This window comes from Bos grunniens, chromosome 21, assembly GCF_055505025.1.
Source record: "Bos grunniens cultivar Pamir isolate PY7600 chromosome 21, Bosgru_T2T1.0, whole genome shotgun sequence".
NCBI classification, from domain to species: domain Eukaryota; kingdom Metazoa; phylum Chordata; class Mammalia; order Artiodactyla; family Bovidae; genus Bos; species Bos grunniens.
Window position 1 is genome coordinate 13,753,101 of NC_141185.1, and position 14,306 is coordinate 13,767,406.

A 14,306-nucleotide genomic window follows, 5' to 3' on the forward strand; every position below is an offset into this window, starting at 1 on the left:
CCCATTTTACAGGTGAAGAGGCTTAGAGGGACTTCCTAGTTGTCCAGTGGTTAAGAATTTGCCTTGCAATGAAGGGGACATGGGTTTGATTCCTGGTTGGGAAACTATTAATAAGATCCCACATGCCACCGAGCAGCTAAGCCCACATGCCACAACGAAAGATCCAACTAAGACCAATTGAAGAAATTTATATATATGAAAGTGAGGCGTAAAGACCTTACGTAATTTGACCTGGACCACCCCACTGGTAAGTGTAAGAACCATGATTTGAACCCAGGTCTTCCTCACTCCTTGGTTTGTGGTCTTCCCGCTGTTGTGCTGCCTCTCTGCTATCATTTTCAATCAATTTTGAATCACTTGCTAGCTGTTGTAGATAATTTTTGCCTTTTTTTTTAGGTTACTCTATATTTGTTGTTAAGGGTGATCTGCCAGATTGTGAAGCTGACCAACTTCTACAGATGATCAGGGTCCAACAGATGCATCGACCAAAACTTATTGGAGAAGAATTAGCACAACTTAAAGAACAGAGGTAAAGCTGAGCCTGCAGTGTGGGGTATATGATAGTATTTCATTACAAGAATTAAATTTACATGCTTACATTGAAGATGTGGTCCTTTTATTGTTGGTGGGGTTTTTTTAGACCTTTCTGTTTAAGTGTAGCTTATTGGTTTAACCTTGGATCAACTCTGAATTATTTAAGTATACTTCCCAACACAAATTCATATCACAATAGGACCTTCGTATTATTAGACGTTATCTGTAAAAAAAATGTGTAAGTTTTCAACTTACATAAACATCTTTGGTTTATAAATGTCTCTATGTTATAGCTAAAATAGAAGAATGGTCTGCAGTTATTATTTGTGCTTTTATTCTTTAGAGTCCAGAAAACAGATCTAGAACACGTCTTAGAAGTAAATGATGGGACAGGAATGTTAGATGAGGATGAGGAGGAATTGCAGAGGGCTCTGGCACTAAGTCGCCAAGAAATTGACATGGAAGATGAAGAAGCTGATCTCCGCAGGGCCATTCAGCTCAGTATGCAAGGTATGGACATTCTAACACTTATTTTATTTGTTGTTGAAGCAATTGATTTAGATCATTTTTAGTTCTTCTGGAAATTAATAAACTACTGGTAGAAGTTCTTTGACAGTCACTGCAGAAGCAGTAGCTATGTATAATCAGTTATTTTTTAGATATTATTTAATACAAATAACTTTTGGATATTATTTAATACATATAACTTTTTATGACTTGTGTTATATTAGGACTAGTTATATTTTTATTTCTGGTCATTCAGTTTGGTTATAATACTGTGCAAACACAGTACTAAACGGAGCTAATCATTGCGAGGTCAGTGGACCCTTGCTCAGACCAGCTATTTAAATGCATTCTAGTGGCTATGAAGAAAGATCTGGACAGAGACTATACATTGATTTTACAAAACTCTAAAACTTAATGGCTGTAGAACTTTTAGCTTAAGCTTACTTTGGTGGGCTTACTCTTTTAGCCCACCACACTTCTTCCCCCACCCACTCCCACCCTCCTCCCACCCCAGGGAATCCAAGTGGAGGGAAAAGTCTGGGACGTTGCTCAAAGGGGCTTACTTAAAAAGTGTGACGAGTTTTCTTTTTTGGGGGGATTGTTTTATTTTTGTCTAATGTGAATTTGCCTTCTAGTTTCTAATGAAATTACTCATCAGTTGAATTCTTTAAGTATCTAAATAAAATTGAGTTTCTGTTAATATGAAGTTTATCCTTTTTATGCTATATTTTATCCTGAACTGCTCATGCCTCCTGGCCACGTCTGAGTACTCTGTATGGTGCCCAGGCCCATTTTGGATTAGCAGAGTCGTGCTAGGTTAGCCCAGTGGTGGACAGACACAGCCTTATTAGTTCTAGATATTTTTGTGTACTTTATTCTTCTTCCCATGTTATTTCACAATTTGTGCAGAATCTGATTGGAGCAATAATTTAGTAAGAACATGGAAACATACCTAAGTTATGTCAGTATCCAGATGTTTGAAGATAGAGGAATATACAGAGTGGGTTTATTTTACAATCATCCACTTTAAGTTACTTCTAGGAATTCTGTGCCTTTGAAAATGTAGATTGATTTCTGGGACTTCCCTGGTGGTACATTGGTTAAGAATCCTCCTTGCAAAGCAGGGGACATGGGTTCGATCCTTGGTCAAGGAACTGAAATCCCACATGTCTCAGAGCAACTAAGCCCGCAAGCACTACAACTAAGAGGGCCTGTGTGCCTCAAGCAAAGATCCCCCAGGGTGCAAGGAAGATCCCACGTGCCGTAGCTGACTCAATGCAGCCAAATAAATAAATTAATTTATTATTAAAAAGTATAGATTCATTTCTAATAAGTAAAGAGCAAGCGAGTGTGGTGCTAGCTATTTCTCCTACCAGATGGTCACTGAACTTGCCTCATGGCCACTGTGTCACAAACGGTAGTGGGTTTGGTCGCAGTGGACACAGGTTCGGTTGAACTACCTTATTCTGATTTTCCCCAAACCTTTCAGAGCCTTTCTTACATTTACAGAATGGTGCAGAGTAGTTTTGAGAAGAAAACTTTCTGAAAGCTCCTTCAAAAAAGCTTTGAAAGCTCCTAAGTATAAACACGTCATGACTTGGTAAATAAAACTGCTTTTTGTTGTGTTTTATTTGGTTTTCAGGTACTTCCAGAAATAGATGTCAAGATATCCCACAGACATCGGGTTCACATCCTACTTCAGAAGAGCTACGGAAGAGAAGAGAAGCCTACTTTGAAAAGTAAAGTAGTTGGTACCATATTAAAACTGCATATTTTATATTTACTTTGGCTATTTTGTCTATTTGTATACATATAGCTTTGACCTCGGAGAAGGCAATGGCACCCCACTCCAGTACTCTTGCCTGGAAAATCCATGGACGGAGGAGCCTGATCGGCTGCAGTCCATGGTGTCGCTAAGAGTTGGACATGACTGAGCGACTTCACTTTCACTTTTCACTTTGATGCATTGGAGAAGGAAATGGCAACCCACTCCAGTGTTCTTGCCTGGAGAATCCCAGGGATGGGGAAGCCTGGTGGGCTGCCGTCTATGGGGTCGCACAGAATTGGACACGACTGAAGCGACTTAGCAGCAGCAGCAGCTTTGATTTAACCATTTATTTAGAATTTTCTCCTTTTTTAAAAGACTGGCAGGCACTAGCCTGCCCCTATGAACATTTGAATGTAGTTTTAAAAAATTTGTAGCTAATAAACTGAAATCAAATATAGTTTTAGGAGAAAACTTTGCCTCAGCACTAATTAAATTTTCATGAAATAGGGTGAAGGAAGCCGTGTAAAATTTCAGTCATCAAAAGAAGAATGGAATTGGATCAAGGCAAGAACAAAACCCTGTGGTCCTTTGAATATACTTCTTGGTTATCTGACTAACCCTACAAAGTTTGGTCAATTAATAGGAAAAACACCATTTATCATAGGAGAACGCACTCTCAAATAGAGCTGGTGCTTAACTGCTCTGCTTGTTACCACACCCGGGGAGAGGGGAGGCTACCACAGGCCTGTCAGCATCGGGGGCATAAGAGTAACCGTAAATCTCAACCATCAGCTCCTAGGACCTAACTTTGTGCCCAGCTGTATAAGTGCTCTCAAAATAGAAATTTCACCCATATCGTTATCCTTGCCAGTAACCATCATTCACAGGTCTTCATCCCCTTTTCTCTTTTTTAAAGATAAAACTCCATCTTACCATCACAAGATCTCTAATAGATATTCAGATCCTCTGATCCCAGCTCAGAGAACTAAGGCAGTGGCTGAGTCTGGCCTGTTATTTACTATATTTTATCAATTCTAAGATGCACATATTTTCACATTTCAACATCTCTGCAATTCGGAAGACTCTTACACATCATAATTGGTAGTACTTTAGCTGTATCTAAAATGTTGGCGCATTTTACATTGGATGGTGTAATGAAGATAATATTTACCTTGTTTTCTGTTTTTTTTAAGTCACAACTCAGAAGTATATGAAGGAAAGTTCTGATCAACTGACATCCTCTTAATGTGAGATATTTCTAGTCTTTATTCAGTGATAGATTAATGGATTTAATTCTGTATAAAAATCTCAAAATAGTGCTTATTAGTGCTTGTCACTCCCTTTACAATTTTAAAATTAACTTTTTTATTTTTTAAATATGATAAACTTCAAATTTATGTTCAAGTAGAGAAACTAGCATAAAGAACCCTGATATATCTGTTGCCCACATATAACAAATATCAGCACATTGGCTATTTTGGTTTTTATGCCCCTGTCTCCCGTGCTATTTACTCTTGTTCCCACCCCCACCCCCACCCCCCTGCAGGGTGGGGATATTTTGTAATAAATCTAAATCATAATATTTCATCTGTATTGATTTTCATGTCTGTCTCTAAAATACATGGTTTTTTCTTAATATCACCAAATGCTTTTGTCACACAATAATAGAATAAAGATCAGATGATAATTATTAATTGTAGTTCTGTAATATCATCAACTAACTAGTCAGTGCTAAAAACAGCTTTCAGTGTTTAACTAGATAAAAAATAATATTTTGGAAAATTTATCTTATGATAAATTTATCATAAGATATCTAAATCTAAAAAAACACAATCCTACCATTAATAACTAATGATATTGTTTTGACAGTCACACTTCTACTCACACAAATGCATGTATATTGTATATCACATGTTCCCATGATTGCAAATATTTTTTGCAAGAGGCTATGTTGTAGTTCATAAAATGTCTGTATCACAATTTATGAACCTATTGATTTTTGCTATTATAATTAATAATGCAATGAGCAATCCTTGTATTAACTTTATGCCTCACATCTCTCATCATTTCTTTTATTTATCCTGAAAATTTCAGATTACTAAGTTAAAATGCAGGAACATTTTTAAAGCCTTGGTAAAGATTTCTAAACTGCTCTCCAAAACAGATTCCAAGTGATACCTCTACCATGCTTCTTTGAGACTTTAGTTTTTTCCAGAATAAACATAGACATACTTTATAGAGAGACTGTTAAATTCACAAGTACATCCAAGAAAAGGAAACCATCTTTAAAGTATACAAACAAATCCCTCTTTTATTAAAGAAAGTCTTTAAGATTTTTGGATTAAAAATGTAGAACTTCCAGTAAATTAAAATTTACAAAGAATAATGCAGTAACTAACATTTCATAATGACTAAGTTATAACAAGCAGAATGCTAGCTATAACTGTTGCAGATGTTTTATTCAATGTTGTACCCTTTTAAAAATGTCTGAGTCTCCTTTCTGATCGGGGTTAGTTGATTGGGTAAGAAAGTACAGCGATGGTTCCAGCTTCAGCCTCCTATCCCCTACCTCCGAGTTTGACTTTGAAAATACTGGTGGTAACTTGGGTAGACCTAGAGAATGTTTTACACAGTTAGTTGTTGCTGAGAAGAGTTAAGACCTAACTTCTTGGGGTTGCTTTTTAACTTTGGTTAGCGTTCAGAATCTTGTAGGACTCATGATTGAAGGAGCTGAGAAACTAATTTTTGCCTTTCACTAGAATTCCTGATTACTAAACCTAGATGGGTCCTTGTCACAATAGCTTGTATTGTGGAGAACTTGGCTGTAAGGCTGTGGAGCCATTTCTTCCTTCTGATCTTTTCCATACTTACCCTGGTACTAATTTGTTATTCATTGAAATTTATAGGTTTTTTTTTTTTTTCCTGTAGAGTATTTGAAGCTTCATACTTAATGTAGTAGCCACAGTTTAGCCATGGTGTTCATGGATTAAGCGTGAAAATACTGTTGAATGTCTACCTGTTACAAATTTATAGTTTATGAGTAGGTGTTCTTAGCTGATACTTTCATAGCTGTGATATTTTTTCCCAGTGGTAATCTCCAAATCCATGGTACATATAGAACCCTGAACAAAATTCTACTTTATCAGGTATATCATTGTAAAACCTTTGTAACTCCCATATTATGAACATCAAATGAGGCAATGTGTATAAAACTGTTTTGTAAACTGTGAAGTAGCCTACGGATACACTTGGCATTATTAATGCCTTCTCCAGATGTAACTCTGAAATGATGCTGGTTCGTTCTTTCTGTCACTAAAAAAGTGATTCTTAACCAGGAGAGAAACAAGGGACCCATTCCCTTCTCCAGGGGAATCTTCCTGACCCAGGGGTTGAACCTGGATCTCTGCATTGCAGGCAGATTCTTTACCATCTGAGCCACCAGGAAAACCCAATGTTTCCATAGTCATGGGTTACTGTGATTTTTTGATTACCTAATACTTGAACTACCACTTTAGTGGCGTGATGTAGTTTATCAGAGTCTACCTTAAAAAACAGAAACTACTTAGAGATTTTTTAAAATGTTTAACTGGAGGATAATTGCTTTACAGTGTTGTGTTGGTTTCTGCTGTACAACAGTGTGAATCAGCCATAAATATACATATATCCCCTCCCTCTCAAGCCTCCTTTGGACAAAGTGGAATCAGGATATCGAGTTTAAAAACACACTGCTTTAGCTGTGACCCTAGGACCAGGGAGCTGCCACCACAGTTGCCTAGACATGGGAACCTGCAGTCTGGCCCCCACTGCAGCTGCCAGGAAGCAGGATTGTGGAACTGGTGTCTCCATGGCTTTACTTGCCAGCAGAGACCCACCAAAGCTGCAGGAAGATGACTATACCTCCTCTGCCGTGTAAGTCTCGGGCATGTGTTTAACTGGTAGCCAGACTCCTAGCTTGAAAACAGTCTTAAGACGTGTAGTTTTCAGTTTTCCCGCCTTTCTCATGCTGAAGATATGTTAGAAGGCACAGGGGGAAAGGATGCTGATTTACTGTTTAAACATGTTCCATCTTACAGTGTCCCCACATAGGAAAGGTGTCAAAATACTCTCAAGGCTGGCAGTTGATTTACTTCTCACTTTGAAGTAGAATGAGAGTTATCTCTCCCAAGGCGCTGTCTCACCTATCACTCCCTTGCATTCTGAAGTACTTTCTTGGAGGGGGAGGAGGGCGTGGAGACGATGCGCCAGGAATTCCTCCCACCTCACAGCCTTTTTCGTGTCACATTCCAGAATCAGAGTATGCTTGTGGGAGCCCACTGCCTATGTGTCCCTTGTTGGCCGTGCTCACCAGAACTTGTGCATACATCAGTGTCTGGCTCAGAGGCCAGCAGGGAAAAACTGCAAGTCCCGCTGGCTGAATTTGCCTCGTTGCTCATATTTAAAACACAAGATTAAGAGGGGCCCTAGCAAAAAGCATGCTATTCTATTCTGTTTTATAGTGTTGCATGTGTTAGTTGCTCAGTCATGTCTGACTCTTTGTGACCCCATGGATTGTAGCCCACCAGGCTCCCCTGTCCATGGGATTTTCCAAGTAAGAATACTGGAGTGGGTAGCCATTTCCTTCTCCAGGGGATCTTCCCGACCCAGGGATTGAACTAGGTGTCCTGCATTGCAGGCAAATGCTTTACCGTCTGAGCTACAAGGGAAGCCTTATTGTGTTACTGGGCATTTAAAAATTCTGCCTCTTCCTGACTTCAGATTATACTACAAAGCTACAGTCATCAAGACAGTATGGTACTGGCACAAAAATAGAAATATAGACCAATGGGACAAGATAGAAAGCCCAGAAATAAACCCATGCACCTATGGGTACCTTATTTTTGACAAAAGAGGCAAGAATATACAATGGGCCAAAGACAGCCTCTTCAGTAAATGGTGCTGGGAAAACTGGACAGCTACATGTAAAAGAATGAAATTATGATACTTCCTAACACCATACACAAACATAAAGTCAAAATGGATTAAAGACCTAAATGTAAGACCAGAAACTATAAAACTCTTACAGTAAAACATAGGCAGAACACTGGATGACATAAATCAAAGCAAGATCCTCTATGACCCACCTCCTAGAATAATGGAAATAAAAACAAAAGTGAAGAAGTGGGACCTGATTAAACTTAAAAGCTTTTGCACAGCAAAGGAAACTGTAAGCAAGGTTCAGAAACAACCTTCAGAATGAGAGAAAATAATAGCAAATCAAACAACTGACAAAGGATTAATTTCCAAAATATACAAGCAGCTCATACAACTCAATACCAGAAAAACAACCCAATCAAAAAGTGGGAAAGAGACCTAAACAGATATTTCTCCAAAGAAGACATACAGATGGCTAACAAACACATGAAAAGATGCTCAACATCACTCATTATCAGATATGCAAATTAAAACCACAATGAGGTACCATTTCACACCAGTCAGAATGGCTGCGATCCAAAAGTCTACAAGCAATAAATGCTGGAGAGGGTGTGGAAAATATGGAACCCTCTTACACTGTTGGTGGGAATGCAAACTAGTACAGCCACTATGGAGAACAGTGTGGAGATTCCTTAAAAAACTGGAAATAGAACTGCCATACGACCCAGCAATCCCACTGCTGGGCATACACACTGGGGAAACCAGAAGGGAAAGAGACACGTGTACCCCAGTGTTCATCGCAGCACTGTTTATAATAGCCAGGACATGGAAGCAACCTAGATGTCCATCAGCAGATGGATAAGAAAGCGGTGGTACATATACACAATGGAGTACTACTCAGCCATTAAAAAGAATACATTTGAATCAGTTCTAATGAGGTGGATGAAACTGGAGCCTATTATAAGAGTGAAGTAAGCCAGAAAGAAAAACACCAATACAGTATACTAACGTATATATATGGAATTTAGAAAGATGGTAACAACAACCCTGTATGCAAGATAGCAAAAGAGACACTGATGTATAGAACAGTCTTTTGGACTCTATTTGGTGAGGGGGGGATGATTTGGGAGAATGGCATTAAAACATGTATAATATCATGTAAGAAATGAGGCTCCAGTCCAGGTTCGATGCAGGATACAGGAAGCTTGGGGCTGGTGCACTGGGATGACCCAGAGGGATGGTATGGGGAGGGAGGTAGAAGGGGGTTCAGGATGGGGAACACGTGTACACCCATGGCGGATGCATGTTGATGTATGGCAAAACCATTACAATATTGTAAAGTAAAAAAATAATAATAATATAAATAAAAAAGGGAAGGGATATATGTATACCTATGGCTGATTCATGTTGAGGTTTGACAGAAAACAAAATTCTATAAAGCAATTAACCTTCAATAAAAAAATAAACAGTAAAAAGAGAAATACAGAGGGTGAGGTTGATAAAAAGCCAGAAAGTATCATTCATTATCCCATTAAAGAATTTTGTATTCATAAAAAAATTCGGCTTCCTTTAAAAATCCTTTTATGCATTTTTTTGAAACTATAGCTTCTTACTTAAATTGTCGGCTGTTTATAAGTTTTGTTTCTTAAAAACTTTTAGCATATATATATATGTGTGTATATGAAGTAATTTTAAACTGACGTAAAAGCAGAAATAGTTCAGAGTTCCTTATACCCTCCATCCTGAACCACTTTAGAATAACTGACAAACACAATTTCCCATTATATTTCTCAAAACTTAAGTGTATATTTTCTGAGTATAAAGACACCGTCCTACCTATTTACATCATAACCATCATGTTTAAATGTTTTAATGTGTGAATTGTTATGACATGGATTTTCCTTTTGAAAAAAAAAATACAGGGAGAATTTACTTTAATGCAGCAGGTATTAGTGAAACTTGATGATGCAGTTTAAATGGTTGTTTTCATTTCTGTCATTCATAAAGTATTTGGTGGCAGGCACAGGTGAGGTACTGGAGAAACAAGCAGGATAAGCTTTGTGCTCTCGTTAGTTTGTGATTCTGCAGGGGGAGAGAGGCAAAAGAATATCAGATGATGATAGTTTATACTGAAAATTAGATGAGAGTGTGAGAATGGAAGGTGGCTGCTTTAGCTCAAACAGTCAGGAAATACCCTGTGTCCATGGGCTTCACCAGGCAAGAATACTGGAGTGGGTTGCCATTTCCTCCTTCAAGGGATCTTCCTGACCTGGGGATCAAATCTGGGTCTCCTGCATTACCAGGCAGATTCTTCAGCATCAGAGCCACCAGGGAAGCCTCTGAGGAGACACTGAAGCCTAGATATGAATGATAGGAAGGAGCCAGCCATGGAAGGATCATTTTAATCTGCCCATAATTTGAGATGCTTTATCTTTTCAAAGGTTCTTATTTTCAGTGACTTCTAACAATATTAAGGACCTGTAAACCAACACAGAGTCACTATTTTATTTGCATAAAAATAGTGACTCCATTGGTACAATGTGTTATTTTTATGGTGAAAATACCTATCTGTTAATTTGTCTGATAAATGTGAATTTTCTATCTAGGTTTCCTAGGATCAGCACTGTGATGCTTTTCAGTAATTTATGTCAGACTGATTGCTCTTTTTTTTTTAAATTGAAGTGTAGTTGATTTATAATGTGTTAACTTCAGGTGTACATCAAAATTGTTGAGATATATGTATGTATATATTCTTTTTCAGATTCTTTTCCATTATAGATTATTATAAGGTATTGAATATAGTTCACTATGCTATACAGTAGGAGCTTGTTATATATTTTATATATAGTAGTATATATCTATTAATCCCAAACTCCTCATTTATCCCTCCACTTTTACCCTTTGGTAATCATAAGTTTGTTTTCATCAGAATGATTGCTCTTGCCTTCTTTGGGGGTGTTCAAGCCAGTGACACTTTTGTTCTGTGGAACCATTTATTTTCCATGGGAATGGTTTTTCTCATGGCATATTTATTCTTAGGTTTTGTTTTTTAAATGTACATTCACTCTTGAATGTTTCAGGCAGCAGCAGCAGCAGCAGCAACCAGCTCCGCCAGGACAGCTTACACATCTGTGTGAAAAGTCGAGCACAAGCTCCGAAGCACCTGACCGTGATCTAGGTAGGCCTCCCGACCATACATCACGTTTGTCACCTGCATGCTCTCTTTGACACACAAGCTCCATGGGATTTTTGGCTTTGTAGGCTTTTTTCTCCTCTTTCATTATACTGAAATTCTTGAATGAATTTGTGATCTACTAAACTTTCTTGGATTAAGGAGCTGGCTGACTCCTTAATGTACTTGTGTCCTTAAAACAGTCAGTGAATGTTTTGCTTTAAAATTATAAATAGTACTTGCAATGTCACAGTAATTGGTACATTTTCCCAAAGTTTCTCAAAGATAATGAATAATAGTAGGTGGAAAATAAGTTCATTTTACTCCTTGGAAAACTAAAAACACTTGAGTGTAGTTTGCATTACAACGTAGAAGTCTAGAATTACTTATTAGAACTTGGTTTAATAAATAGGTCTTCAATGTTGGCCAGTTATTGGTAGTAGAAACTGAGTGAAAAATAAACTGTATCCAACAAAGAACTTGTAAGTAGGACATAAAAAGAGCTCTCAAAACTAAGAAAACAACTCAAAAAGATGCGCAAAGGATTTGAACACTTTACCAGGTATATGGATGAAAATTGGGCATGGAAATACACTGAACATCACTAGACATTAGGGAAATGCAAACTAAACCCACAATGAGATGCCATTACACACTTGCAATAAAGACTTAAGAAAATAATTAAATTGACAATACCAAATGCAGGCAAGAATCAGAGCAACTGGGACTCTCATACATTGTTAGTAGGAGTGTAAAATGGTGCAACAACTCTGGAAAACAGTTTAGTATTTTCTTACAAACTTAAATGTACACTTAACCATGGAATCCAGTAGTAGGACTCCTAGTTTCTAACCAAGAGAAAAGAAAATTAGATTCACACAAAAACTTACTGTGAATGCTGTAGATGATTTGTTCATAATAGCCCCAAACAGGAAGCTGCTTAAAGGTTGTTCTTCAGATGGTGAATAGACACATAAACTGTTACATCCAAACAAAAGACTACTATTAGCAATAAAAAGGAATGAACTGGTACTTTTTCTTACACATTCTGCTAAGTACAGCTAACAACCCTGGGCTTTTGTATAAAGCAAATATAAGCCGAATCTGAAAGGCAGAGAGAAGACAAACTGGCTGGGAAGCTCAGGACCAGAGAAAGACAGTGTGGTTAGTAGCCTCGATTTTCTTTTTGCCCCAAGAAAAGCCTACTCTGTGGAGTCATTGATCATAGAGAAAGCAAGGAAATTCCAGAAAAACATCTGCTTGATTGACTGTGTTAAAGTCTTTGACTGTGGGGATCACAGCAAATTGTGGAAAAGTATTAAAAAGATGGGGATACCAGATCATATTACCTGTCTCCTGAGAAACCTGTAAGGAGGCAAAAATATACAATGGAGAAAAGACAATCTGTTTAGCAAGTGGTGCTGGGAAAACTGGTCAGCCACCTGTGAAAGAATGAAACTAGAACACTTTCTAACACCATACACAAAAATAAACTCAAAATGAATTAAAGATCTAAATGTAAGACTGGAAACTATAAAACTCTTAGAGGAAAACATAGGCAGGACACTCTCTGACATAAATCACAGCAAGATCCTGTATGACCCACCTTCCAGAGGAATGGAAATAAAAACAAAAATAAACAAATGGGACCTAATTAAACTGAAAGTTTTTGCACAACTAAGGAAACTATAAGCAAGGTGAAAAGGAAGCCTTCAGAATGGGAGAAAATAATAGCAAACAAAACAACTGACAAAGAATTAATCTCAAAAATGTACAAGCAGCTCATGCAGCTCAATACCAGAAAAATGAACAACCCAATCAAAAAGTGGGCCAAAGAACTAAAGAGACATTTCTCCAAAGAAGACATACAGAGGGCTAAAAAACACATGAAAAGATGCTCAACATCACTCATTATCAGAGAAATGCAAATCAAAACCACAATGTACCATCTCATGCCAGTCAGAATGGCTGCCATTAAAAAGTCTACAGACAATAAATGCTGAGGAGGTTGTAGAGAAGAGGGAACCCTCTTACACTCTTGGTGGGAATGCAAACTGGTACACCTACTATGGAGAACAGTATGCTAAGTCACTTTAGTCGTGTCCGACTCTGTGTGACCCCATAGACTGCAGCCCACCAGGCTCTGCCGTCCCTGGGATTCTCCAGGCAAGAACACTGGAGTGGGTTGCCATTTCCTTCTCCAATGCATTAAACTGAAAAGTGAACGTGAAGTCACTCAGTCGTGTCCGACTCTTCACAACCCCATGAACTGCAGCCTACCAGGCTCCTCTGTCCATGGGATTTTCCAGGCAAGAGTGCTGGACTGGGTTGCCATTGCCTTCTCCAGGAGAACAATATGGATATTCCTTAAAAAACTGGAAGTAGAACTGCCATATGACCCAGCAGTTCCACTGTTAGGCATACACAATGAGGAAACCAGAATTGAAAGAGACACATATACCTCAGTGTTCACTGCAGCACTTTACAATAGCTAGAACATGGAAGCAACCTAGATGTCCATCAGCAGACGAACGGATAAGGAAGTTGAGGTACATATACACAATGGGATGTTACACAGCTACAAAAAAAGAATGCATTTGAGTCAGTTCTAATGAGTTGGATGAAACTGGAGCCTATTATACAGAGTAAAGTCAGAAAGAGAAACACCAGTACAGTATATTAATGCATATATATGGAATTTAGAAAGACAGTAATGATGATCCTATATACAAGGCAGTAAAAGAGACACATGTAAAGAACAGACTTTTGGACTATGTGGGAGAAGGCGAGAGTGGGGTGATTTTGAGAGAACAGAATTGAAGTATGTATATTACCATAGGTAAAAATAGATGACCAGTGCAAGTTCAATGCATGAAGCAGGGTACTCAAAACTGGTGCTCTGGGACAACCCAGAGGGATGGGATAGGGGAGAGAGGTCAGAAGGGGGTTCAGGACGAGGGGACACATGTGCACCATCCCTGATTCATGTCGATGTGTGGCAAAAACCACCACAATATTGTAATTATCCTCCAACTAAAATAATGTAAAAAAACCTAGACAGTGTATTAAAAAGTAGAGATATTACTTTGCTTACAAAGGTCTGTATAATCAAAGCTATGATTTTTCCAGTAGTCATGCATAGATGTGAGAACTGGACAATAAAAAAGGCTGAGCACCAAAAAATTGATGCCTTTGAACTGTGGTGTTAGAGAAGACTCTTGAGAGTCCCTTGTACAACAAGGAGATCAAACCAGTCAAGCATAAAGGAAGTCAACCCTGAATATTCATTGGAAGGACAGATGCTGAAGCTGAAGCCCCAATACTTTGGCCACTTGATGCGAAGAGCTGACTCACTGGAGAAGACCCTGGTGCTGAGAAAGATTGAAGGCAGAAAGAATAGAGGATGACAGAGAA

General features: G+C 38.3%; 1 protein-coding gene across 13 annotated transcripts in view; it reads left to right on the forward strand.

The window, feature by feature from the left end:
• The window catches only part of ATXN3 (ataxin 3), a 35,144-nt gene that overhangs the window by 18,697 nt on the left and 2,141 nt on the right, over positions 1 to 14,306 (forward strand). For 6 of the 13 annotated variants that reach the window (XM_086363192.1, XM_086363193.1, XM_086363200.1 and 3 more), the window contains exons 7-10: positions 397 to 529; positions 878 to 1,044; positions 2,684 to 2,780; positions 10,801 to 10,898. In XM_086363192.1, coding sequence (XP_086219318.1) covers positions 397 to 529; positions 878 to 1,044; positions 2,684 to 2,780; positions 10,801 to 10,898 — 495 coding nt within the window. Of the gene's footprint in view, positions 1 to 396; positions 530 to 877; positions 1,045 to 2,683; positions 2,781 to 3,316; positions 3,423 to 4,002; positions 4,057 to 10,800; positions 10,899 to 14,306 lie in introns of those variants that run through there. The other 7 variants (XR_015149456.1, XR_015149457.1, XR_015149459.1 and 4 more) reach the window with 3 other exon arrangements.